The following is a 27,399-nucleotide window of genomic DNA, read 5'->3' on the forward strand; positions in this document are numbered from 1 at the left end:
CCCCTCCCTCCTCCTCCCTGGTCGGCCCCTGGGGAACCTGGCTGTGCTCTCAGGAGGGACAGTGCAGCCTGGCGCCGGCCCTGGCTCCTGCCCCAGCCTGTGCCCTTGCCTGTGAAGTGGGTTCACGTGGGCTGCGCAGTGGTATGGGGCCGAGCCTCATGTGCCCGCTCTCCCCCGTCCCCACCCCGGTGCTGTGAGGTGCAGGAGTGGGATGCTGCGGAGACAGTCCCCGGAGGAGGACAGTACCGTCCTGATCGACGTGGCCCCCGAGGCCGAGAAGGGCCACACTTACGGGAGCACAGCCCCCATCTCAGAGGTAAACCTCGAGAGGCAGCGTCCTGCGTCCCCTCCCTGGGACCCAGGCCCGCGGTCCGCTGTAGATTTAGGAGGTGTCTCCCTGCCTGGGCCTGAGCCCCCAGCCCCTGGTTGGACTCAAGGACCCTGAAGACAGTGGCTGCAGCCGGAGCCCCGAGCCTGTGGGCAGACGCGGCACCCACAGCCCGCCTCGACGCCCGGACCTCCTGCGCCCTCGAGCTGCCCCAGTGCTCGCGGTCAGGTCACCGCCCAGGTCACCGGTCCTCGGGGATGTGCAGACGACCCGGGGGACGGGCTGGGTGCAGGCTGGGCTCGGGCTGGACTGGGCCGGGACTCAGCAGCGGGAAGGACAGCGAGAGGGAAGCATCAGGCATCCGCAGGTAAACCAGAGACGCTACTGAAAATGCCGTGGAGTGCGCCCCGTCCGCTCGGATGTACACGCAGCGTTGGGGAGCAGCCTGGAAGCAGGCACGCTCCCGACAGCCCTTGCCCCACGGCAGGGTCGAGGACGGCAGCTGTGTCCACGCTGTTTTGTCACCTAAAAATGTAGACTGGGCACATCGAAGGTTATCAGTGCTCGCTCTGGCGGGGGGGGGGGGGGGGCCGGGGTGGGGGGCGGGGGGAGGGAGTGGCTTGTGGGTGCGTGTGGCAGCACGTCTGCACGTGAGGATGGTCAGAACTCAGAAGTGACCCTGGAGGAGCCACAGCGGCCGAGGGCAGACGCGCTTTAGAGTTCAGGTCGGGTCAGCATTACTGTTAGCGCAGGGTTCAGCGTCAGCGAAGGTTACGTTCTGCTGGATCCCAGGCTAAGGTTAAGCTTGCGGTCAGTCAAGGTCGATGATTAGGGTAGAGGACGGGGTCTCCTGGGGCTAGTGAGAGTAGATGCCTCTTACCAAGGGCTCTGGTCCCCGGCAACTTCGAGAAACCCAAGCTGATTCCACTCTCTGGGTGCCATGACTGCCTCTGGGCGATGCACAGAGCACTTCCAGCCCCCGGAGGCCCTCGGTCACGGGCACCCCTGGGTCGTGCCCAGGTCACCTACAAGCCTGACCGTTGCCCACAGCCCAGCCAGGTGCTTGGAGGCCCGTGTGGTCTGCGGGAGGCTGGAGGGGATGTGGGGCTGGCCTCCCCGGCTGGACATGCCAGCGCCTGTGAGCCCCTCTGCCCACACTCGGTGGCTGCATTCTCGCTCGTCCTCCTGTGTCCCAGAGGAGGAGGGTGCGGGGGGGGGGGGGGCGAAGTGCAGAGCAGTTGTCAGATGCTGCCATCTCTCTTCCTTTCCTTCCAGCCGAGTGGACACCGGGAGGCCGCCGGCAGGGTGGGGAGCCCCTCCAAGCCCCGAGTAGGTGAGCCCCTCCCAGTGTCTGCCAGCTGTGCCCGCGTTGGTCCTGGGGGTGGGGACGCAGACGGGATGCCCACGGGTGGTGGCAGGTCACCGTCCTCAGCAACCAGGCCGCCCCTCCCTCGCCCGGCACGGTCTCCTGAACCGACTCGGTGCCAGCCGCCGTGCCGGGGGTGCGGGGAGGGCCTCGTGGTGAGCAGAGCACAGCCAGGGAGATGGTAGGGAAGTGGAGGGAGTCCTCCCTGAAGGGGGGCGGGCTGAGAGGCTCTGGAGGGCCGGGGGTGGGGGGGCGGCCCGCCTCTCTCCTGCTCTGGCCTCAAGACAAACGCAGACTGTCTCCTGTAGCCCACACCTTTTCTAACCTCAAAGTCCATTAAGCTCCACTTATCCTCACCCCCCACCCCCACGGTACCACCTGCCCTGGGCCCAGAGTGCCGACCACCCCCTGCCTGGGCTCCCTGCTGCCACCTCGCTCTCCCTGCGGCCCAGAAAGTAGACACCCACCAGGACAGCTATTATTAAAAATAATAAAATAAAACAGAAAATAACCAGCATCGGCAAGGATGTGAGGAGATTGGAACCCAGTGCACAGCTGGAGGGAAGGTGAATGTACAGCCGCCGTGGGAAACGGTGTGGTGGTTCCTAAAAATTAAACCAAGAGATACCATGCGCCTGGGGGCCTCGGTGGGTTGAGCAACTGACTCTTGGTTTCAGCTCAGGTCGTGATCTCACAGCTGGTGGGATCGAGCCCCGCGTCGGGCTCTGTGCTGACGGTGTGGAGCCTGCTTGGGATTCTCTCCCTCCCTCTTGCTCTGCCCCTCCCCCGCTCATTCTCTCTCTTCTCTCTCTCTCTCTCAAAAGAAATAGATAAACTTTAATAAAAATTGAAAGAAAAAAAGAAATACCATATAATCCAGCAATCCGACTTCTATGTGTATCCCCGAAAGAATTGATGGCGGGTGTTTTGCTTGTTCTCCCTTAGTGGCTTTTGTGAGGACCACAGCAACAGTGGCCATTCTGCACAAGGTTTCACGTGGATGTGCTTGATTTTCTTGGCCATGTACACTTGAGCAGAATCACAAAGTCAGATAGTAACTCAACATTAAACTTTTTTTTAGTGTTTATATATTTGAGAGAGAGAGAGAGAGAGAGAGAGAGAGAGAGCACATGCACAAGCAGGGGAAGGGGCAGAGAGAGAGGGGGACGCAGAATCGGAAGTAGGCTCTGGGCTCTGAGCTGTCAGCACAGAGCCCGACGTGGGGCTCGAACCCACGAACTGCGAGATCATGACCTGAGCTGAAGTCGGACACTCAACCGACTGAGCCAGCCAGGCGCTTCAAAGTTGAACATTTTTGGGAAACCACCAAACTATTTTCCAGAGTAACTACCGCCTTACAAAGCACAGCAGTTGTGCGACATCCATCCTAACCCGCCTGTTGTCTATCTGTGTACCGACTGCCCTAGTGAGGGTGAAATGGCATCTATCTCGTTGTTTTGACTGGAAAGTCCCTAAGGGCTGATGCTATTGAGCATCACTTCATGGCCTTATTGGCCGTTTACACACCTTCTTTAGAAAAATGTCTATTCAAAACCATTGCCCATTTTTAAATTGGGCTATTTGTCTTTTTAATGTTGAGTTAGAAAAGTTCTCCCTTGCCAGATATATGATTTCTAATATTTTCTCCCATTCTGTGGGGTATTTTTCACTTTCCTGGTGATGCTCCTGAAGCATATGTGTTTTTAATTTTGATGAAGTCCAGTTTATTAGTATTCTCTCTTATCGCTATGCTTTTGGTGTCATGTCTAAGACATCGTCACCTAAACCAGGTCATGAAGATGTACCACTGTTTCCTCATCAGGGCTCTATCATTTTGGTTCTTATACTTAGGTCCACCATCTTTCTCTGGTTATCATAACTGCACTTTGTATATGGTGTGTGGTAAGGGACCAAAATCATTCTTTTCAATCTAGGTATCCACTTGTCCCAGCACCATTTGCGGAAAACACTTTTTTTCCTATTGAATTGTAATGTCCCCTTTGTGAAAAATGGATTGACCATAAATATGTGGGTTTTTCAGAATCTCAAATATACCCATTCATCTATACGTCTGTCCGTATACTGGTACCACACTGTCTTGGTTATTCTAGCTTCATAGACAGTTTTGAAGTCAAAAAGTGTGAGCCCGACAGCTTTGTTCTTCTTTTTCAACATCGTTTTGTTCATTCGGGGTCTCCTCTTATTTCCAAATAAATTTTAATCTTGTCAATTTCTGCAAGAAAAAAAAACCCAATAATAATAAGCCAGCTAGGATTTTGATAAGGATTGTGTTGACTCTGTAGATTAACTTTGGGAGTGCTGCCATCATGATAATATTAATCTTCTGATTCATGCACGTGGAATGTCTTTGCATTTATTTGCTCTTTAATCTGTTTCAACAATATTTGGTGGCTTTCAATGTCTAAATCTCGCACATCTTTTGTTACATGTGTTTGTAAGTATTTTGTGTTTGGTGCCGTTCTAGACGGAAGTGGTTTTCCTCATTTCATTCTTAGCTGGTTTATTGCTAGTGTATCGAAACCCAGTTGATTTCCATATGTTGATCTTGCATCCTGGAACTTTGCCAAACCTGTTATTAGTTCTACTAGTTTGGGACTTTGGATTTCCTGTATACAAGATTGTGTCGTCTCTACATAGAGACAGTTGCGTTCTCGTATTTTCCTGTGTGTTTCCACTTGGGTTCCCTCCCTGCCCATCAGCACTTCCGTCCAAGATGATCTTGTGCAGACGGGAGGATTTCCTTCAGTAATTTAGAGCAGGTGTGCTGGAACTAAGTCTCTGATTTGTGCTGCTGCAGAACGTTTTCATGAGCCTTCGTTTCTGAAGGACATTTCCGCTGGATCAGGAATTCTGGCGTGTGGCATCTGTCCCTCAGCAGGTCAAAGATGCCATCCCATTGTCTCTTTGTTCCTGTCGAGAGATCGAGTGTATGTATCACTCTTGCCCCCCTGAAAAACAGTGTGTTCTCTTTACTCTTGCTGCTTGTAAGATTCATCTTTATCCTTCGTTTGCAGCAGAGGTACGCCGTATCTTGATTTTCCTAAGCGCAGCTGCTTTATCCTGTTTGGGAATCGCTTTGGAGTCAGCTCTTTCATCAGATCTGGAAATTCTTGACCGTCCTTCTTCGAAGACTGCTGCTCTCCTACCCTCTCCTGGTCCTCGGCTTGCAGCGCGTTGGGCCTTTTGACCGGGACCCCCCCCTTCAGCTACCGTGTTCCATTCTTTCCGCCCTTTTTACTCTGAGTTCAGTTGGGATGTTTTCTGTCCTTGCTGAAGGACCGGTCTGCCCTTCAGTCTGCCAGAGCCGTCTTCCGTTGTGTCAGGTGCTGCGGCATGCTGTCCTCGAACGTCTACTTGATTCCTTTTCACAGATCCGGAGTCTCCCTTGAAGTAATTCCACTCTCCGACCATTGCCCATCCTGGACTCCTTTCTCGGCTTTACCTCCATCACTGTTCCTCCTCTCGGCCCTGTTCTGCGAGTTCCACCATGTGGCTCATCTCCGGGTCTGTTTTCTGCTGATTTTATCAACTCTGCCCCCCTCCGCTGCGCCCCTTGACTCCTGTGGTGGAGTCCTGGCTCCTGGGGTAGGACCCGGAGTGTCACCTGGAAAGCCAGGGCCCCCACCCGCTGCCCCCATTCTGCCGCTGGAGCCCCAGCGCCGTGCCTCCTCTGGGGTCTCTGTGCACCAGCAGCTCCGGAGCCACAGGGCTCTGTCCTCTCTGTCCTCTCCACGTGACACCCCTCGGGCCCCAGGCCCCCCTCCGCAGCCCCCAATTCTGACCTCCCTCATCGCTCAGCAATGCCTCTTGGGCTCTGTTGCCCCACCCCGCAGTTTTGAAACAGCTCTTAGGGAGAACCCCCAAGTGAGTCTGGGCTCACCCCTGTGCTCCCCTACTCTCAGATCTCAGAGGCCTTAGCCCTGCACCCGCGGCTGTCTGGTGCCAGAAAAGCAGGGGCTTCCCACATCGTGTCCAGCCTTTACAGTCTCTGTGGCCGGGAGGGAATTCTGTGATGGCTTACACGGGAAGTCCTTAAAGCCCCCTGTGGGGGTTTGGGACTTCCCTGCGGGAGTGGGAGCCACACAGGGATCTCAGGGGCAGACCCCAGCCCGTCTCCAGCCCGTCCCACCAGCCGGCGCCCCCAGTGCTCCCAGCTCTGGGCGGGACCAGAGCGAGGGCCCAGAGGGAGACACCCAGGAGCAGGGCGAGTGTCTGAGAGCTCGGGTCCCACTTCCCACTTGGAGCCTGGGTGTCCTGGCCGGAATGCCAGCCCTGCCTCCGTCCCTGTGGTTTCTGGCAGACTTCGTCCTCGTTTGGGAGGAAGACCTGAGGCTGGGTCGGCAGCAGGGTGGCGCCGGCCGGGACGAGACAGACACGCGCGGTGCCTGGAGGGAGACCTTTCTGGATAACCTCCGCGCCGCTGGGCTACACGTGGACCAGGTACTTGGGGTCCGTTCTGGGCACTGCATCCGTTCAGTGATCCACCACCTTCCCGACAAAGCCCGAGGGCGTGGGGTCCAGAGCCCTGGGACGAAGCAAGAGCCCAGTTCCTGCTGGGAGCCCGGCCCCTGTGCGAGCCCCCTGTGCCTATGGGACCCCTAGCACAGGCCGGCCCAGCACCTGCCCCGGTCCCGCCCCACGCTCGCTCGTGGGAGCCAGAGCCCATCAGACCCACCGGTCTGACCCACCTCCACTGAACCGTCCCGGTGTCACACTTGTGATGATGACTGTGTGTTTCTAGAACTGAGCAGCTTAAAGCAGCCCCTCCCTCACTGTGTCCTCTGTGCCGGTGACCCCACTTAGACGTCCTCCAGCAGTGGCAGGGCACCCTCTCGTCGTCTAGTCCCCGAACCCTGGCTGGGCTCGCTGCACGTGTGTCCTCCTCCCTCTGCCGTCCCCAGGAACGGACTCGGCCATCAGGTGCCCTCTCCCCGCCCAGAGCAAAGCAGCCCTGAATTTTACATTAATCACATTTTCGTGTGTTGCTCATCATGTCAGCTCCAACTTTATGTTGCAAACAGTACGGCTTGGTTTTGTTTGAACTTGATGGAACGGACTCGGGCTTGGTGTAACCCCTCCTGACACCATGCTTGTGAGCTACACCCATGTACTCGCTGTGGGGCTGCTGCCCTTGCCCAGAGAACCCCCGCGTGAATGTGCCCCCACTTACCTCTCTGTTCCTGTGGGAGGACGTGTCGGATTTGCTGACCTTCCCCACCCCTGAGACCCCTCCAGAGGGCTGTAGCTGTTGGCAAACATACCCACAGCGGGATGGTGGGGGGACAAACACAACACCCGCTCCCCTTTGAGTTTGGATCCACCTGACAGTCTGGTGAGTGGGGATGAAAGGTGTCCCCCCCCCCCCCCATCTTGGAGAAAGCTTTGGCTCATGGGTGTGGCCACATGAGATGGCAAAACCTTCACCCAGAATGGGTGGTCTTACCTTCTAGTGGAGGTCACCGGAGGACAGTCATAGTGGGGATCACAGGAGGACAGCCACAGGGGACAGCAGTGGGCGGCTGCCCCACCACGGTGACTGACGTGCCCCGAGTCTTCAGTCTAGGTGGCAGCTCCCGGCGCACAGCACAGCCAGCCGGTCGCCCGAAGCACCGCCGAGCCCATCCCGCCCCGGGCGTGTCTGCTCCAGTGGGCCCTGGGCGGGGGCTGGCCATTGGCATTCAGGGAACCCTAAAGGCTGTGATGCAGGGCGGGCTGAGAGCACCTGAACTAGGCAAGGTTCTGGAAACCAGGCCCCAGACCGTGTGCACTGGACCGGGGTGCCCCAAGTCCCCTCTCAGAGGCCCAAGAGGGCCTGCGACGTGTCTCCACATGTGCGTATGCATATGACAGTCACGCGCACGCACTAAACACGTGTGCACACATGTGCGTGCATAACATAGAGGCCCAGCGGCCCGTCAAAGGACAAGACCATCGTTCAGTCTCTGCAAACCAAAAGCTGACTCTATTGCCTGCTGACGTCAGGAGAGTGGGGCGGGTCAGCCACAGTCTCTGGACGAGGCAGGCTTTGGGGAAGGGTGTGTTTGGTCCTGCCAGTCCCAGGGGGCGTGGCTGGTGCAGGCTGGGTGCCGTCCCTCCGTGGCCGCTGGGCTGGTTGCTGAATGGGGGCGGTCACTGCCCGGTCAGCTTTCGGAGGCACATTCAACAGGCAAGTTGTCATTTATGGAACAGACTAAAAAACCGGTGCTGGTTACTTGTTACCATGGCTACAGGAGCATCTGTCTTTCCCAGGAGTGTAAGTGGACACACGTGCACGCACTCCAAGCGTGCACACACATGCATAGGTGCACACGCCCCTCAGGCTCTCATGGAGCCCTTGGTCTCCGCAGCGTGCTGTCCAGGGTGAGAACGGAGCAGTGCAGTACGTCCTCCTCAGGGCCCCCTGGGCCGTGCTCTGCTACTACGCCGAGGACCTGCGTCTGAAGCTGCCCCTGCAGGTGCCCGGGTGTGCCCGGGGCGGGGGGAGGGGGTCCTCCACAAGTGAAGGTCACTCATGATTGCGCCCTCATACCACGGCCAATACCAACACCCCTGGAGGCTCCTGCTCGGTGTCCGCGAGGGTCCCTCCCACCCCCATCACTGTGGCCCAAGAAGCCTTGGTGGGCAGAGAGGGTCGAGGTACCGGGCTCGGGGGGTAGGGAGTGTGCATAGGAGCCAAGGCTCTGAACTGGTACCTGGACTCCTCCAGGCCCAGACCCCAGAGCCCCCCCCCACCAGAAACCACCCACTGGGGGCCAGCCCCAGCCTGGGGGACACGGGGCGAGGGGCAGCACTTTCCAGGTGACCTCCGGATGATATGCCTGGGGGCTGCTCCCGCTGCCCACCATGGCCCAAGGCCCAGAGAGCGCCGGGGGCTGGCCCGGTCAATCCCCGCAGGCTCCAGAGCCAGGGGAGGGCGGGCAGGCTCCCTCTGCCCACTTTCTAAACCCCCACCCCACACGTGGTGCCCGCCTCTGCGTCCGAATCCGCTCAGGAGTGCAACCATGCCCTCCAGGAGCTGCCCAACCAGGCCTCCAACTGGTCGGCGGGCCTGCTGGCGTGGCTGGGGCTCCCCAACATCCTGCTGGAGGACGTGCCCGACGTGCCCCCTGAGTATTACTCCTGCCCGTTCAAAGTGAGCAAGCTGTCAAGGTGAGACAAACGTCCCCCAAACCCGCTGGGCGCTTAGGTCCGTTTCCCTCTCAGCTATTGGTCTGTGGTGGGTGGGCGGGTCCCTGCTCTGCACGGTCTTCAGGGCTCAGGCTCCTTGCTTCTGAGGCAGAGACAGGAGGCGCTGTCTTGGCTCGGGAGGCGCTGTCCGAATGCATGGGACAGCCCAGCCGCACGACCACCCCAGCCACGGAAGAGGGGAGTGTCCAGGGGCGGTGGGGACCCCTGTCGGTGACCAGCACGGAAGCTTCGCAGGTGGTCTTCCTGCCCGTGCCGAGCTCACCTCCTTTCAGGGGGAAGCCAGCAGTTCTGGGGCTTCCCAGGATTCCGGGGGCCCAGGGAGGGCCCCTGGCCGATCGTCCATCCGCACAGGCCACCACCAGGCACCACCCACGAGGCCATTGACCCCCTGCTTAGAGTCTCAGGGGGAGCGTGGAAGGCTACGGGGCTCCTTGGTGAGCCTGGTGCTCCCACACGGGCTGTCGGGGGGTGCTTCCGTGCTGTCGGGGACCCGGCTGTGACCTCCTGCCCCCAGACTGGAAAAGGCAAAGCAGGAGTTGATTGTGCTCCCAGGTTAGGGGTCGTCTTCCCAGCTGCGGGATGAGGCTGTGCGTGTGCGCCCGTGTGCACCATGTGTACTCGTGTGCGTCCCGTGTCATGTGCCCGTGTGTGCTCTCCTGCATGTGCGCAGGTTCTCGAGTTCTGCCCTTTTCCCGCGCCCTCAGGTTCCTCGGGAGTGACAACCAAGAAAACTTCTTTACCAGCACCGAGCGGCACCAGATTGTGAGTGTGTGGCTGTGGGCCTCAGACCTCCCGGCCCCGAGCCGGGAACAGAGGGGAGCCGAGCCGTGGACGCAGGAAGACTGTCCCGTGACCGGGGCTACCCCCGACCTCACGGCACAGCGGGGGCCCCGCTCGGCACCCCTCGGGGCCCCCAGGACCCTGAATGGACGCCACAACTGTGGCTTGCGGGGCAGACGGCCAGAGGCACCAGGCCCGGGGGAGGGGTGGTGGTGGTGTGGGTCCTGCTGGCTGGTGAGGAGGGGCCGAGGGCCAGAGCACCGGCACAGCCACAGCACCCCCGACAGATGCCCTCCAGGAGACCTGTTCCGGTGGCCTGTGGTGGGGAAGACGCCAGGACAGGCCTGCCCCGCGAGTCCCCCGCTGACCACCAAAGAGCAGGAGGCCATGTGGGCTGCCCGGGGGCCAGGGGCGGTGCCCACCCCTGACACAGGCACCCGGGTGGAGGCTGTGACCCTGAGTTGGGGCCTGGGTTCAGATCCAGACTGGACTCCTGTGATTCCAGTGACTGTGGCCAAAGTAAAGTGGGGCGTCGGGGACGGTGGTGTGTGTGAGCTAGCCACGTGCGGAAGAGCTGGACCCACAAAGTCTCGTCACTGCTTGTCGGCAGAGGGCTCAGCCGGGGATCAGCGGGCCGGGATGGTCCTGCCCTGCTGGCACGTGACAGGTAACCGACACTGTTCCCACCACCCCTAGCTGTTTGCGATCCTGGCCAAGACCCCATATGGCCACGAGAAGAAAGGCCTGTGCGGGATCGACCAGCTGCTGGCGGAGGGTGTCTTTAGCGCGGCCTTCCCCCTGCATGATGTGAGACCAGGGGCTTGATGGGGTGGGGTGGGGCCCTGGCCTGGGCATTAGGGTGGGTTCCTGGTTGAGGAGGACCGCCGGGTCCTGCCGTCCACCTCCGGGCATGTGGGGCTAGGCAGCTGTGGTCAGACGGGCGGCCCGGGCCACGCTTGCCACGCGACAGGGCCACACGAGGGCCTGTCTGAGGCTGTGGTGGCCGGATGCCACCCTCCTTGCCATGTGACAGGCCCAGTAGCCCTCCCTCCCTGGACAGCTTCGGTCTCGGGGAAGACGGGGAGGTCTTCTGTGCCCCTCTCGAAGCCAGGTAAACTAGGGCGGTACCAGGGAGTGGCACCTGTTGGCCTGACCAGGGTCCTGGCAAAATGTCCACCATGTAGGTCTGGAAGCTGTTGTCCGCCCGGCCCCCTGCGCAGTACCCACCGCGAGTCCTCAGAGCTGCACAAAGAGGGTGGGGCCTGCAGGGCTAGGGCGGGCCGGTACCCACAGCTGTGTGACCGTGGGGACTGTCCCTCCTCCCCAGACGCTGCCTAGGGGTACATAAGGCAACGGGCGGGATGGCGAGTGCCGCCTGGCTCTGGGAGGCACTGCCTTTCCACAGGCACAGCCGGCCCCACTTGCCCCGTGGTTGCTGTGGGCTGCACGTCTCTGGGTGGCAGGAGCCCCTACCCAGACATGCCTCCTGGTGTCTTCCAGACCCTTCCCTGCCCTGGCCCCAGGCCCCAGGCGCCCTGGCTGAGGGGCTCAACGCAGACAGCCCTTCCTCAGAGGCCTTCTTGGCCCCCTGGCCCCCCCCCACCCCTCTGTCCTTCCTCAGGCAGCCCTCCTGAGCCCCACACCTACGACAGTGCCCGGTCGGCCGGCCTGGGTCTCCCCACCCGACAGCTTCTTGTCCACAGGGCCCGTTCAGGACGCCCCCAGAGGGCCCTCAGGCCCTGGGCCTCACGCAAAGGCAGGTTCTGTTCCGGTACTGGGCTCGCTGGAGCCAGTGGAACAAATACCAGCCTCTGGACCACGTGCGCAGATACTTCGGGGAGAAGGTGGCCTTCTACTTCGCCTGGCTTGGTGAGTCCTGCCCCCCGGGAGAGCCACGCTGGCGCCTCCTGGGGACACCCTTCCCGACCCCCAGCCTTACCTGCCCAGCGACCACCAGCCCCGGTAATATTCCTGTGGCTCTTCTGGGCCCTGACGCCCCAGCAAGGGACCAGGAACACCCCTCCGCAGGTAGGGCCCTCCTGACTCAGCCCCCAGTGTCCCCAGCCCACCAGATGCGGCCCCCGAGGCCCTGGGCCGCTCCAGGAACTCCCGACCAGCTGAGGTCACCCCTGCCTGGGGTCCAGGGCCAGCCACCCTCTTAACACCTGCAGGCAGACTGGCACCTCTGGGACGACCTTCTCCCCTGGGCAGCCTGGGGTCCTCTGCCCCCTCACAGGCTCACCCCCATGAGCATGGCCCTCTCCCCACTGTTCTGTGCCCCAAAACTTCTGAAGTCCTTTCTCATCCCTAAACACAGTACCCATGCCCTCCAGCCCCAGGCATGGGCAGCCCTTCAGTCGTGCGTGCATGCGTCTGTTCAGGCCTCAAGCCACGCTGGGGATGCTGTGCAGCACGCAGGGACTCTGCTCTCATGGAAGGCACCAGCCATGGGTGACACAGAAGGAGAGGCCACCCACAGCCTCTGTGGCCCCAGAGAGGGCTGGGAGGGTGGAAGGGCGCGCCAGGCCCAGGCATGCAGCCCAAGGCATAGCATGTGTGCGAGGACCCCAAGGGGGCCGGGGGGAGCGGGGGCCATGGGACAGCAAAGCCAGGTTGGAGGGCCGCAGACGGCATGAAGACAGGGTCTTCATCTGGGTTCCAGACAGGCCGGCCTTCTACGGAAGTCCCTCTGCCCGTGCAGGATGGGGCTGGAGGCAGACCCATGGGAGACAGTGGGGTGACCGCTTGAGGGATTGGGGGTAACAGGAATCTGGCCACGGTGGGTGGGCTGAGGCAGAGGGAGGCATCCAGAACGGACCGCCATCGGTCTCCCAGGGTGGAGCGCAGTGAGCGGTGTGCTTCCCACGATGGGGACGCCCATCCCAGGCATGGTGCTTGGAGACCGATTGGACTCGGGAAAGGGGTGTCCAGAAGGTGTCGCCACACTGGGCTGGGGCTCTGGGGGAGTCAAGTGCCGAGGCCAGGAGCGGGGGACTCTGCTCAGAGCTGCCGGCAGAAGGTCTGACTCTGCTGGCGGAGTGTGGGTTCCCCAGGGACAAGTGTGGCTGTGCAGACCCCACCCACTGCTTCGCTCTGCGCTGGGTACACGGGCCCACTCGGGGCACCGATGGCGGACTCCCAGGGTCCCTCCGCCCAGTCCCGGAGGGCCAACTCCAGTGTTGCCCCGCAGGGTTCTACACAGGCTGGCTCCTGCCGGCAGCGGCAGTGGGCACTCTGGTGTTCCTGGCGGGCTGTTTCCTGGTGTTCTCAGACATACCCACGTAAGTGTCATCTCCCAGCCCCCGAGCCTTGCCCTGTGTCTCCTGAGGCGGGCGTGTGGTCCAGAGACCCACAGGTGCCAGGCCCTGTGCAGAGCTGGGGATGGAGGTGAGCACTGAGCATAACCATGCCCTCCTGTCGTAGAGGACACCGTGGACCTGGCTAGAAGGCTGACAGGTGCACGGGTGTGCTCCCAGACCGACACAGGTGCACGGGTGTGCTCCTGGATTAATTTTATTGGTACTTACCCTCGCTTCTTATAATAGTATAAGCTTTTCTTATCAATAAATGGCCTTAGGTTTTACTTCATTATGGAGCTAAAATTTCAAAAAGTTATCACAAAAATTATCATTGCATAGGAGCACCTGGATGGCTCAGTTGGTTAAGCATCCAGCTTTGGCTCAGGTCATGATCTCGCAGTTCATGGGTTCAAACCCCGCGTCAGGCTCTGTGCTGACAGCTCGGAGCCTGGAGCCTGCTTCGGTTTCTGTGTCTCCCTCGCTCTTTGCCCCTCCCCTGCTTACTCTGTCTCAAAAATAAACGTTAAACATATTTTTAAAAATTTGCATTGCATAGGGGCGCCTGGGTGGTGCAGTCGGTTAAGCGTCCAACTTGAGCCAGGTCACGATCTCGCGGTCCGTGAGTTCGAGCCCCGCGTCGGGCTCTGGGCTGATGGCTCAGAGCCTGGAGCCTGTTTCCGATTCTGTGTCTCCCTCTCGCTCTGCCCCTCCCCCGTTCACACTCTGTCTCTCTCTGTCCCAAAAATAAATAAACGTTGAAAAAAAAATTTTTTTTTAAATTTGCATTGCATATATCTTAAAGCAATTTTTTATTATTTTTTAATGTTTACTTTTGAGGGGGGATGGGGTAGGGGCACAGAGAGGGGAACCGAGGATCCAAAGGGGGCTCCGTGCTGACAGCACAGAGCTCAACACGGGGCTCAGACCCACGAACCGTGAGATCGTGACCTGAGCCAAAGTGGGACGCTTATCCGACTGAACCACCCAGGCGCCCCTTAAAGCTGCTTTTTAAAGAAACGCTGAGGCCTGGCAAAGGCAGCTGGGGGGAGGCAGAGGGCAAGGGGTGGGGCTGGCGTGAGCCTGCTCCCCTAGGGCTCCTGCAGCCTGTCCTTGTGCCCGGAAGGCAGGAGTTGTGTAGCAGCACCGATCACTTTGAGATGTGCCCGCTCTGCCTGGACTGCCCCTTCTGGCTGCTCTCCAGTGCCTGCACCCTGGTCCAGGTACGAGGGTGACGGGGGAGGGGAGGGTCCCGCCTGTCGGTAACACCAGCTCTGGTACCGTTGAAGGCAGGCCCACTGTGGCAACGCTCCAGCTGGAGCCGTGCCAGCTTTAGCTGCGTTGTGTTGTTGTGCATAAGTAGCCAAGGTCGCCTGGAAGACTCCCCAAGGCAGACAAACCCTGAAACTTTTGGGGCACAGACAGCCCGAGTGGGAGGCGGGAGGAGGGAGGCTCCTTGGGTCCCGGACCCTGTCCGCCCACACGTCAGCACCGCGTACCGCCTGGGCACGTGGGCTTTTCCACGGGGACGGCGGCCCTGTGGCCTTGCCTGCACGCCGCCCACATTGGACCGGGCGCCCTGGTGCCCAGGATGGACCCGCAGACCAGACACACTTTTGGTACACCCCCGGGACCCCGTCGGAATCAGCTTCCTAGGGCTGCTGGCACAGGTGATCATGCTGAGGGGCTTAAAACACCAGAACTGTTTTCTCACAGCTCTGGGGGCCCCAAGTCCGAGACCAGCGGCCGCAGGGTTTGGTTTCTTCTGGGGCGTCTGCTCCACGGCCCTCTCCTAGTGTGTGGGGCTGCAGGAGTCTTCGGTGTTGGTTGGCTTGCGTCCCCCAACCTCTGTCCCCGTCTTTCCTATTTCCCCTTCTTTTCTAAAGCTGTCACTGTCCCGGGTGCTCCCACCCAGAGGTCCTTACCTTAACTATATGTGCGAAGGCCCTCATTCCAAATGAGGTTACGATCCGTGGTTCCAGGGGGACGTCACAGTTCAACCTATCACCATCCGCCCTCTGGCCCCCAAAACTTCACATCCATCCCGTGTGCCAAATACGCTCGCCCCAACCCAACGTCCCCCAGAGTCTCAGCCCGTGGCAGCGTTGAGGCGGAGTGGGACGTCCCGCGTCCCGTTCCCCGAATCGCGGCGATCAGGGGCCACCCCGGGGCGACGCCCTCCCCGTCCGTGGGCCTGCGCGCGGAGACAAGCAGGGCGACGGGCAGGCACGGGAGAGGTGTTGCCTTCCAAAAGGGAGCACTCGGCGGGACGCAGGGCCCACGGGTCCCACGCGAGTCACAGCCGCGCCCGCCCGCGCCCGCAGGCCGGCCGGCTCTTCGACCACGGCGGCACCGTGTTCTTCAGCGTGTTCATGGCGCTGTGGGCCGTGCTGCTGCTGGAGTACTGGAAGCGCCAGAGCGCCACGCTGGCCTACCGCTGGGGCTGCTCGGACTACGAGGACATCGAGGTGGGTGCCCGGGACCGGGCCGCGCCTCCCCACGCGCGCGGGCCGCTGCTGAACGCGGGCTCCCTTCCAGGAGAGGCCACGGCCCCAGTTCGCCGCCTCGGCCCCCACGACGGCCCCGAACCCCGTCACCGGGGAGGACGAGCCCTACTTCCCGGAGAGGAGCCGCGTACGCCGCGTGCTGGCCGGCTCCACGGTGGTCGTGATGATGGTGAGGGAGCCCCTGCCACCCTGCCCTCCCCTCCCCGTCGTGAGCCCTGTGGGGCACCTTTCGTCACTCCTCCTCCCCTTGAGGCTGGGAGCCCGAGGCTTCCTCTGGGACCCACGAGACTCTCACGGCTCCCAGAAGGCCCCAGAAGGCCTTTGTGTGCCCGGGCTCCAGACAGGGGACCACGCCCGGGGCCACGCTCGGGGGTCCAGGCTGTAGGAGGCGGTGTGTGCCAGGTGGGGGCTCTGGGAAGGTTTCCCGTGGACGCGGGCCTGGGGCAGCCTTCAAGCGTGGGGGGAGCATCCAGCACGGGGGGCCCACCCACCCCTGCTCTCCAGCCAGAGGGGCTTCCAGACAGGACCACCTCCCTCTCCCTCCCCTTCCAAGACATTAGCAATCCCCAACGTTCGGTTGCTGAGGGCGCAGGGTGGGGGTAGGAGGGACGGCTCCGTAGCATCGAGGGCCCAGAGCGACGCACGGCGGCCTCTGGCCATCCACGTGGTGCCCACCCTCCATTCTGAATGACCTTCCTCCGCACCCTCCCCCTCTGCCCCCCAACTGGGACGGGCGGGGACCACAGCCAGCTCTAGAGGGCCCTGCAGTGCCAGGCCGCCGCACGGGGGCTCACGCACTTGCCTTGCCCCACAGGTGGCCGTGGTGGTCGTGTGCCTTGTGTCCATCATCCTGTACCGGGCCATCATGGCCATCCTCGTATCCAGGTCCAACAACACCCTCCTCGCAGCCTGGGTGAGCCTCCACCGCCCGCTCCCGCTCGGTGGGGTGGAAGGCTCTGGACCGCCCCTCCCGCGCTCCACTCTGACCCGCCAGCTCCCCTCAGGCCTCGCGCATCGCCAGCTTCACGGGGTCGGTGGTGAACCTGGTCTTCATCCTCGTCCTCTCCAAGATCTACGTGGCCCTGGCCCACATCCTGACGAGATGGGGTGAGTGGCCAAGGACGCCGGGCGCTGACCCTGGGACCCGCCCGGCCCTGCCGGCCAGAACTCGACTTTCTGTCCTACCTATGGGCCCTTCTGTCTGAGCGAGGCACCGACGGGGCATGTGGGACCCTGCCCAGGGGCCTCACACATAGCACTGAGTGGGGCCTCCGTGGGCGGAGAACGGGAGACCCTCACAGCCGAGCTACCCCTCCGGGGCCCGGGACATACCCAGCCCCCTCCACTTTCCTGAGCCCCTTCCCTCTGCTCTGCCCTTCCTGCCCGTCTCTCCGTCCCCTCTGCCAGCCTCTCTCCTCCTTTCCCTGACCCCCATCTCCTCAGGACAAACGCTGATGAACCAGTCTGTCCGTTCCACACAAACTGCTTACCTGTTACCAGCCTGGTCTAAGAGAGGGACAGAGGACTCACCTGGGGACGGTGGTGTGGGGACAGCAGTGGGCAGGTGTCCAAGGAGAGGCTCCAGGTGTGGGGACAGCAGGGACGGGCTCTGTTGCCCCGAGTGTTTCTGCAACAGCAGGCTTCGTGCGTCCCCCTCTTCCAGCCACGGGTGTCCCCCTCGATTAACATTGTGTGTCCCCAGCCCCGGACACCTCCTCCGCCCAGCCCCCAGGCTCTCTTCTGTCGCTCCAACCCCTTGTGCCCACCTGTGCGCACCGTGGTAACTCAGCGTCGGTGCCACCTCCCTTCCCTTCCCCCAGCTCCTCCTCTACCAATGCAATGTTTTTAAGTGACTTTGAAAATAGAAATTTAGGAGTGCCATACTCCACCCCATTCTCGAGTGAGTTTCCTTAAAACATCCGGCAATGCGACCTTCTCCTCCCTCCCTGGCTGGCCTCACGTGGGGGACTGAGCGAGGCCTCCCCCCACTGTGCCGCAGAAATGCACCGCACGCAGACCAAGTTCGAGGACGCCTTCACCCTCAAGGTGTTCATCTTCCAGTTTGTCAACTTCTACTCCTCCCCCATCTACGTCGCCTTCTTCAAGGGCAGGTCAGCACCGCTCCCTCCACTCTACCCTCCTGTTCCCCCCGGCGGGCACTGGGACGCTGTCCAGACGCCCAGGGAAGGGGGCTGTTGGCACAGGAGCCGAGGGTGGGACCGGGGCCAGTCCTGGCCTCGGGCCTCTGAGCAGACTCGGCTTCGGGCCCACCTGGTGTTCCTCCTGTCAGGCGGGCGAGGGGGCAGCAGCCCCTCCTCACTCATGGCCTCCGGGCCCCAATTCTCCTCCAGGTTTGTGGGACACCCGGGCAACTATCACACCTTATTCGGGGTCCGCAACGAGGAGGTGAGTGTGTGGGGAGGCCAGCACCCGCCAACGGAGGCGGAGACCCTGGGGCGCGCCTCCTGAGTCTCCAGGGCCTCGGACCTTCCTGCCCCGCACGACCCCGCACCGCTTGCACGCCTAGTCACAGGTCCTGCTCGTGCCTCCTGTTCCCGTGTGGCTCGGTGCACACCTGAGCCGGGTTCCAGCCCTGGTGAAGGACCCGAACCACCGTGGGGGAGCGGGGGTGCAGGGGCTGGACACCCTCAGGGGCTCGGTGCCCGTGGCCAGGGCGGCCCTGGCTTCTCGCCGCGGCCAGCCCCAACCCCATTAGCACAGGCTGCTGCGAGAGCCAGGCGTGAACCTGGTGGACGTGGAAGTGGGTTTGGTGCAGGATGAAGCATCGCTATAGTGTGGGGTCCCCCAAGCAGACCCCAAGATAAAAACTCAGGTGCAAGCAATTGTTGTGGGCGTTACCCCAGCCGGCATGTGAGGGGTGGGGGCGGGGCAGGAGAAGGGAGCGTGCCTGCATTTGAGGGAGGGGTCACTGCTATGAGCCCCCGGGTGCGACTCTGTCCTGGACCTTCTGGGACATTGGAGGAAATCTCCAAATGGTCCTCGTGCATCCGGTTCCTCACCAGGGCAAGGCCAAGCACGCCCGAGCCCAGAGGTTAGGGCAGCATGAGGGGCGTGCCTGGGACGGTCCACAGGTAGCTTCCGAGCTGGGGCAGGGGACACGGGTGGGGGTCTGATAGCTCCTGCGGAGCTCATCACCTAAAAGACCCGCTTCTCCTTTCTGAGAAAAAGAGGGTCTCCTTCCTTCCCCCAGGTTTGGGCTGTGACCCAACCCAAGAGCTGACTGCAAAGTTGCCGCCTCTGAGGGACACCCTCCATTTTCCATGAGATGGGAGGAGCTTCCTAGGGACAGGCAGCGGGGACCCCGACCTGGGGGCACGACTGTGCACGACACGCCCTATCAGTGAAGCAGCATTCAGTTGTCAGTGGGAAAAGTTCCCAACTCAAACTGGCTTAAGCAAAACAGGGAGTGCCACTGGCTCTGGTACCGAACACATTCAGGGCCCCGTGGGCTCAGGTATGGCTGGATCCAGGTGTCTAACCAGTGCCGAGCTGCTTTCCCCATCACTGGTGTGCACTCAGGCAGGTTCTCCTTACCTGGTGGGGGAGACCCTGCAGTTGGCCTGACACCCTCGAGCTCACTACCCCTGTGCCGCCTCAGGAGCCCCCGTAGGAGCCCCGGCCCAACTCTCACTTGACTCGGGTCACCGATTCGTGGGGCCTACATCTTGAGTCCTCCCTGGAGGCACAGGTTAGGGTCAGCCCCACATAACCCACCTTTGTGTGGGTCCCCAAAGGAAAGCTGGGGTGCTACAGGGCAGCACCCCCATCACCTCTATGCACAGTCTGCCAGCTGGATCTGGGGGAGACTGGGGGGTGGTTGCATGAGGTCGAGGAGAGGGAGGGACAGTCTCTGCAGTCCTGGGTGTGCTGTGGCATGTCTGAAAGGGAGGGGACGGCGTGGGAGGGGACGCCTTCGAGGCACAGAGAAGGGTGGCGGAGATGAGGCCGGTCCCTCCCAGAGCTAACCTGAAGCCTTGCTGCTGTAGTGTGCGGCCGGAGGCTGCCTCATCGAGCTGGCACAGGAGCTCCTGGTCATCATGGTGGGCAAGCAGATCATCAACAACGCGCAGGAGATTCTCGTCCCGTGAGCCACCCCACCCTGCCCTGGGCAGCAGCCAGGGGCCGTGGGATTTGGGAACGTCTGGGAGAGCAGCCCCTGGCCCAGCCCCAGCCCGGAAGAAGAGGTGGAGAAGGCGGGTCCAGGCCCGCCGGACCTCGATGCCTCATCTGCAAGGGAGGGGGAGGGTGTGCCCCAGCCACCCGCCCCGTGTGGTGTGTGGTTGCCGGGCAGGCTCACGAAGGCCTCTGGCCCTGGGCCGGCTCTGGGGTGGCGGGGAGGCCTGGGTTCCCCGGCCCTGCCCCACCCGTGCTGGCCCATCAGGTGTGCAGCCCACTCTAGCTGGGCCGGGGCATTCTTGAGCATCCCCAGCCTCGAGGCCAGCACCAGAGGGAGCAGCGAGAGGCCCCAGGCTTCAGGTGCCCTGACCAGGGACGACTGGGGTTCCATCTCCCCGGTGCCACCCCACTGGCACCACCGTGGCCCTCCTCAAGGCAGCGGGGTGCCCCTCCCAGGCTGGAGCCGACCTGGACACCCTCCCGTCGGCCCCTGCACACCTGATCTTCCCCCACTAGCTGACTCCCCTTAGCTGTGGGACCGTGACCAATCCACACCCCCCACACCCCTGGGTGTGGCCTTGCTTCTCTGGGCAGTTGGTGCCCTGAAGCTGAATGTGAGATTACAAGGGCAGCGTGTACCTCGGTGCCTGGCGGGGACAGGAGCTGGACACCTGACAGTGTGGCAAAGCAACAGACACACCCGCCCCCCCCTCCCCGAATATGATAGAGCGACGCACACGTTTGCCCCCACTGGCACCGCGGTGTCCTTTGCCCCCTCCCGACCTTGACTTAGCGCTCGGAACCTCTCTGCAGTTCCCCAGGGCGCTGTGGGGTGGGGGGTGGGGGCGGTCGGCGGGGTGGGGGGGGAGATGTAGATGCTCTCAGCCAGTGAGTTCCACAAGATCTTCACCCCTGCCCTCCCTATGGCCCAGGCCCTCCTCCCCCTGCTGCCCCTCACCCACAGAGCAAGCGTGGCCAGGCCTGGGAGAACAAGGGCCATTTTCCTGGATGTCTCCTCCTCTAGGAAGCTACAGGGCTGGTGGCAGAAGTTCCGGCTGCGCTCCAAGAAGAGGAAGGCGGGGGCTTCTGAGGCGGTTGGCCAGGCACCTTGGGAGGCCGACTACGAGCTTCTGCCCTGTGAGGGTCTGTTCGACGAGTACCTCGAAATGGGTAGGAGCCATGTTAGCGGCCACGGCCACGGCCTCGGCCGGCACCGGGGACTTGGGGGGGGGAGGGGCAGCCATACCCCGAGAGGGGCTCCAGCCTGTGTTCCTCTGGGTACATCTACCTTGAAAGATGATGTGGACGTGGGGACAGAGGGTCCCTGGTGGAGCTGGGCCTGCAAAGGTTCCGGAAGGGAGACTGTGGGGTTTGGAGAGGGGAGATCTTGAAGAAGGATGGCCGAGGGTGGGAAGGGACGGTGCCCTGGGCACGGGGGTTCAGAAGAGGGCCTGGGGGGCAGTGGGTGGGGTGCTCCTCAATCTCCCCCAACCCTGGGAAGCATGGGCCAGGGCACGTGGAGGGAGTGAGGAGAGGTGCACAAGAGACCCGGCCCTGGGGGCGGGAGGTGGTGGGCTCGAGGAGTTGATTTTCTCGAGAGCTTCTCGACGCCCACACTCTTCACTGGACCCTCAACTGTGCCCTAGCCAGGTGGTGCCCATGCCTGCGGCTCATTCCCCACGTGGGGTGGAGCGCTTTCGGAGGGCAGGGGCTGTGTCTACTATGGGCAGCGGTCCCCTGCCCGTCCAGGGTCTTACCCAGAGACAAGGGAGGGGAAGCCATCACGGCACACTCCTACTCTAAAGCACTGCATCTGAACCCAACACATTGAGGTCTCCGGAAGCCAAAGCAAAACGAGTGACAGTGGTGACGTCGTTCTTTGCATAAAAGGGAGCAGGACAGTTCTTGGAGAGTCGTGCCTTTTCATAGCACGTGAGTGGGGTCGATGGACCTCATGTGTCCCTATTTCACTGGACAACAGGAAATGGGACCCAATGCTCTCCTTCAGGATTTCACATGAGACCCAGGAACCCCTTTCAGGAAGCTATGGGTGGGGGTGGGGGTTGCACCCGGCTGGCTCAGTCTGTGGACCGGTGACTCTTGATCTTGTGAGTTCGAGCCCCGGGTTGGATGTTGAGATTACTGAAAAATAAAAAACCTAAAAACAACAAAAGCCATTCCCTAAAGCTCCCCCCTCCAGAGGGGTGAATGGTGAAGTCGGCTCTGAAATCGGAAATGTTTCTGTTTCCATCGCTGCACGAGCCCCCAGGGTGTCTGAGCACCCAGGTTGGAGAGTTCCAGAGTCCCTGACCACAGAGAGCCAGGGGAGGCCCAAGCTCGGCCAGAAACGCCTGCAGCGCTGTGGGAGCCGTCAGGGGAGAATTCCCGGGGGCGGGGGCTCTGCCGCCGAGTCTCAGATGAGCCGAGCAGGAACAGCAGGTGTCCCCAGAGCCTCCGGAGAGGAGGGCCTGCGAAGGGCTGGCGGGCGGGCAGGGGCACCCACTGGTGGCAGGCGCGGGTGGCTCTGCTCACCGGCCTCAGCGGGCGGACAGGGCTCACACAGTGCGGGCCGGGGGCCCTCGCCCACAGTGCTGCAGTTCGGCTTCGTCACCATCTTCGTGGCCGCGTGTCCGCTCGCGCCGCTCTTCGCGCTGCTCAACAACTGGGTGGAGATCCGCCTGGACGCGCGCAAGTTCGTCTGCGAGCACCGGCGCCCGGTGGCCGAGCGCGCGCAGGACATCGGCATCTGGTCCCACATCCTGGCTGGCATCGCGCACCTGGCGGTCGTCAGCAACGTGAGCGCGCGGGCGGGGCGGGGCGGGGCGGGGGCGCCGGGGCCGCGCGGACGGGCCCGCGCTGACCAGCCGCCCCGCGCCCAGGCCTTCCTGCTGGCCTTCTCGTCCGACTTCCTGCCGCGCGCCTACTACCGGTGGACCCGCGCCCCCGACCTGCGCGGCTTCGTCAACTTCACGCTGGCGCGCGCGCCGCCCGCCTTCGCCTCCGCGCACAACCGCACTTGCAGGTGGGGCCGGGGGCGGGGCCGGGGAGCCGGTGGGGGCGGGGCCCGGAGGCGCAGACCAGCGTCGGGGGGGCGGGGGCGGGGGCGGGGACTGGGGGAGGAGGGAGGGGTGGGGAGGAGGTGAGAGCGCAGGCCGGCGTCTGGGGACGCGGCGACCCAGGCCGCGGACTTGGTAGGCAACACTGGGCCCCTGGGGAGGCGCCTGTTCCTTCCGTTGCCATTCCCTTCATGGGCATAGGTTTAGTTCCCGTCTCTGTTTCTTCTCGGTTTTGGCAATTTCATTTGCAGAAAACTGTATTCCAGCTACTTATTTTATTTTTGTTATTTTTTAAAATGTTTATTATCTCTGAGAGAGAGAGAGGCAGAGCGCGAGCGGGGGAGGGAGATGCAGAATTCGAATGGGGCTCCAGGCTCTAAGCTGTCAGCACAGAGCCCGATGCCGGGTTGGAACTCATGAACCGCAAGGTCATGACCCGAGGCGAGGTTGGCACTTAACCGTGAGCCACCCAGGGGCCCCTATTCCAACTGCTTTTAAAAACAGAATGACACAAACTTGTTCATAGTATTCTACGATGATTTGCTTAAGCTCTGTTTTGGTAGTTATCTCATTTTCTTTCCAGATAGTTTTCTTTCCTCTTAAAGAGTCAATCTTCTGAACTTGACATCATAGCTCATTTGCTTTCAGTCTTTCATTAAAAAAATTTTTTTAATGTTTATTTATTTTTGAGAGAGAGAGAGACAGAGCATGAGCGGGGGAGGAGCAGAGAGAGGGGGAGACACAGAATCTGAAACAGGCTCCAGGCTCTGAGCGGTCAGCACAGAGCCTGATGCGGGGCTCGAACCCACGAACCGTGAGATCATGACCTGAGCTGAAGTCGGCCGCTTAACCAGCTAAGCCACCCAAGCGCCCTTTTCTGTCTTTCATTTTAATAAACGTATTTATGTCTATAAGTTTACTTGACCCTCCCCCTTAAAAGCCTCATTTCGTTGATAATACCTGTCCCTTCACTTCTGAATCTCTTAACTGCAGTTGTTATCCCCCTACTTATCTATGAATGATTTAGGAAAGTTCTCCAGTGTGGAGGTTTGGTTTGTTTGGTTTTTCTTCTACTTAGAAAAAACCATTCTGGTTTAACTGCTTGGTGATCAGAGAACCTGAAGAGTCCATATGATACAAATCTCTTAACATGTGTTTTCCTTTATGATCTGCTCACTTGATTTTTGCTGGTTCAAGTGAACTTGAATCTTGTATTATCTGTTTTAAAGTAAGACTGTCTATAAACCTCTGAGGTAAGGCTTCTTAACGTTCTTGTTTGGATTTTTTCTGCACCCCCCACCTCGCTGCGTTATCAGATTCTGATACAGGCGAAGTGAAAATCTTTCCAGGAATGTAGAGTTATCAGTTTCTTCATGTGGTTCTGTCACATCTTGCTTCATGTTATCGTGAGGTTCTTAGTTGCAGAAGTTCTTATTTGTGATCTCTTCTTAGTGGATACTTACTTTTTCCATTCATTTTTTTTTTCCTTTTTCTTCTCTTGCTTTCTGGTGGATGACTAGAATTTTTTTTCTTTATGCTCATTTAGAACTGATGGTGTATATTTTTATTCTTTGAGAGATTATCCTTACATTTTTAGCGTACATTCTTAACTACATAAACTTTCCTATCAGACTAAAGGAATTCACATGCTTTATCGCCTATTTAGCACCCACCACTCCATCTTATTGTTATACAGAGTTTTAGTATTAAAAAATAAAAACATTTCTAGTCATTTGTTAATCATGTCTATATGGTACGTTTTGGTAGCTTCTGTGGCTACAGGGGTTTCTTATGCTTTGCCTTCCCTCTGAATTCACTTTCATTCTTGCAGAAGCACATCCTTGACTAGCGCTTTCAGGAATGGTGTGTGGTTGGCAAACCCTTTTGTATGTTGCCTTTTATATCGGAAAATCTCTCTTTGTCCTTCCAATACCAGGTATACAGTTCTCCATTGAGCTATCTTCCCTTAGCTCTTTGGGACTATTACTCTCTTGTGGAAAGCTCTGGTAAGCATAGAAGGTTTCCCTCATCTTCCTTGACTTGTGTTACTAATAGGTCTCTGCCATCGTAGAGTTTACGTAAAAGTTTCTCACTGGAAATCAGTTACGTGCTTTTGATCTGAAAGGTGATGTCTTTCTTTAGTTCTGGAAACCTCTCCATTTCGGTTTCTTTTTTTTTTTCTTCTTTTAATGTTTATTTTTGAGAGAGAGAAAAGTGTGAGCAGTGGAGGGACAGAGAGAGAGGGAGACACAGGATCCGGAGCAGGCTCCAGGCTCCGAGCTGTCAGCACAGAGCCCAGTGCGGGGTTCGAACTCATGAACCGCGAAACCATGACCTGAGCTGATCAGACATTTAACCGACTGAGCCACCCAGGCGCCCCATGGAAACCTCTCCATTTCATTTTTCAAACAGAGCTGCTCTAACTTTTCTTTGCATTCATTCTCCGCTTCTGGAACTGCTGTGTTGGAGCACCTCTGTTCTCCCTTCACGTCCCAAGGGCACCGATACATTTTGCAATCTTTTGGCTCTCTGTGTTGCGTTCAGGGTGACTTCATATAATCGTCTCCAAGTTCCCAGTCTTTCTTCTGTTGTGTCTAGTTAGGCCACTTATAGTTTATTACATGCATTGAGGATTTTTCCTTCAGTAACTTTTTTTAATGTTCAAGAATTGTTTCTTTTTCTACAAAGTTGGCCCTAATACTGCTTTCCATGGAGGGTAGCATGGCAGTTTATGTCAAAATGGAATGCCGAATCTAACCGGAAATACAGGAAGTTGTCAAAGGATGACAAGACGACAAATTGGAAATAGCAAGCAAAACTTAACATCAGCTTATTCTAGTCAGGGAGAGCCATGCCGGACAGGTGTCTGGGCACAGCTGACTGATCTCCGAATCGCAGGTTTTCACAGTGTTGACGAGGTTGACATCACCGGCGGAAGCAGATTCATCATATTATCACATCCATGACATTGACAGGGCATTTGCCACTCTGGGGCCTGGTGCAGGCTGTAGGGAATGGGACAATCCAACCCATCCATCCCTTTGGAACCCCGGAACCCGAAGAATTAAAGCCGAAGGCACTGTTTAGTACCGTTTAGGAATATTCCCTCCTCCAGGCACTCTCAGGCAAGCCAGGCCCAGAACTACACGATCAGGGAAGGAAAAAGTAGAGAAGCTAAGGAGGGCCCCTGCCAGCTCCTCAGCTGACCCTCAGCCCCAGCTCCCCACACTGAGTTCCGTGTCTCCTGCAGGTATCAGGCTTTCAGGGAAGATGATGGGCAGTATTCTCCAACATACTGGAATCTTCTGGCCATCCGCCTGGCCTTCGTCATAGTGTTTGAGGTTAGCCAAGTTCCTAGTTCCCGTTGGCTCCCCCGACTGGCTCTCTTGGCCTTAGCAGGACACCCACCCCTCCCGCAGGATGCTTTGCCTAATCCCACCATGTGGGGGGTGTGTGTGTGTGTGCGTGTGTGTGTGTGCGCGTCGGTGGGGGTAGGGGTGGGGAGGTGTGCAACCAAGCTACTACCCGGTCACGGGGCCACTCTCCTGTGCACTGTCGTTTCCCCGTCTTGAAAACTTTGTCAACCCCTGCCTGGCCGAGGTTGTGTGGATACTGAACTGCTCTGGGCACTGCTGGGTCCGGGGAGGCTCCACAGGCCGTGAGACCTGGGGCAGGTCTCCGTAGCGGTGGCTTCTGCCTCCAGGGCTTTCCTTTCCTGCACCTGCTCCTCTCCAGCTCAGCTCACACCTGGGGAGCGGGTGTGCGGCCCTGGCCCCATTAAGGCCACTGCAGGCGTCTGTCTTATCGAGGGGTGGGCGCCCTCCCACTGCTCGTACTATGTCCTGCCCCCAGCATGTGGTGTTCTCCATCGGCCGGATCCTCGACCTCCTGGTACCCGACATTCCTGAGTCCGTGGAGGTCAAGGTGAAGCGAGAGTACTACCTCGCCAAGCAGGCGCTGGCTGAGAATGAGGTGAGCCCTGCTGCCCCCCGCTTTACCTTCCCTCATCCACCGGCGGCACGGTGCCCGGCCGAGCACTCTACCCTGGCCTGTGACAGGGCAGCCAGTCCAATCACCCCTCCTGTACCCTTCCCTGGAGACAGGCTCTCTCTGGAACAAACGGAGCAAAGGACAACTACTCCCAGAGCTCAGAGAGGAGTTTGGGCCCACAGCCTACACTGCCAGGAGGTGGCCAGGCCTCACAAGTCCCTTCTCCCTGAGGTCACGGGGGTCACCCCAAGCCAGCAGTCCCACCTGGAGGTGAGGGACTCTGCTGCCCCGGAGATGTCAAAGGCTCACTGCCCTCAGAGGCCACAGCCCACCTTCTGCCCCTTCTTGGCCCAGAGCTGTGGTGCCCTCGGTGACCCTGGGCCTCTGCTCATGAGCCCTAGACCCTCAGGTGCCGGCTGCCGCCCCCCCCAACCCCCTGCCCGCAGCAGCACCTGGAGCTTCCCTGCCACCTCCCTCCCAGCCCCCAGGGCAGGTGGCCCCGCACCAGAGATGCTGGCCCCGACGCTGGGGCTCAGGGCCCTCCCCGCCCCCAGCTCTCTGCACGCGGGGCACAGCTCTATCTCCCATGTGCCACCGGGAGAATCGCACCGGAGACTAGAACTATCTATGGGTCTCTAGTTACCAGTCAAAAGCACGTTGAAGACACCCCTGGTTCCACAGGACCGAGAACCGACATGCCGCGTGATAAAACGAGTTCTAGCACACTACA

The 27,399-nt window shown here is 60.0% G+C and overlaps 1 protein-coding gene across 1 annotated transcript; it reads left to right on the plus strand.

The window, feature by feature from the left end:
* Nucleotides 1-84: 84 nt before the first annotated feature.
* On the plus strand, nt 85-27,397 carry ANO7 (anoctamin 7). Its single transcript, XM_043578428.1, has 23 exons — nt 85-316; nt 1,604-1,661; nt 2,392-2,394; nt 6,016-6,155; nt 8,063-8,170; nt 8,728-8,864; nt 9,608-9,665; nt 10,380-10,490; nt 11,387-11,552; nt 12,874-12,964; nt 14,106-14,202; nt 15,304-15,447; nt 15,518-15,655; nt 16,301-16,399; nt 16,491-16,593; nt 17,486-17,597; nt 17,838-17,892; nt 19,494-19,591; nt 20,648-20,793; nt 22,213-22,645; nt 25,930-26,020; nt 26,532-26,651; nt 26,783-27,397. Exons 1-23 carry the CDS (start codon nt 212-214, stop codon nt 26,897-26,899), a joined length of 2,730 nt encoding a protein of 909 aa, XP_043434363.1. The 5' UTR covers nt 85-211; the 3' UTR covers nt 26,900-27,397.
* The last annotated feature ends 2 nt before the right edge of the window (nt 27,398-27,399 follow it).

This window comes from Prionailurus bengalensis, chromosome C1, assembly GCF_016509475.1.
Source record: "Prionailurus bengalensis isolate Pbe53 chromosome C1, Fcat_Pben_1.1_paternal_pri, whole genome shotgun sequence".
In the NCBI taxonomy this organism is placed as follows: Eukaryota; Metazoa; Chordata; class Mammalia; order Carnivora; family Felidae; genus Prionailurus; species Prionailurus bengalensis.

Coding starts and splice junctions, on each gene's coding strand:
- ANO7 (XM_043578428.1), top strand. CDS start 212: ATGCTGCGGAGACAGTCCCCGGAGGAGGACAGTACCGTCCTGATCGAC. Junction 11,553..12,873: donor CTTCTACTTCGCCTGGCTTG/GTGAGTCCTGCC, acceptor GTTGCCCCGCAG/GGTTCTACACAGGCTGGCTC. Junction 15,656..16,300: donor CCACGGTGGTCGTGATGATG/GTGAGGGAGCCC, acceptor CTTGCCCCACAG/GTGGCCGTGGTGGTCGTGTG.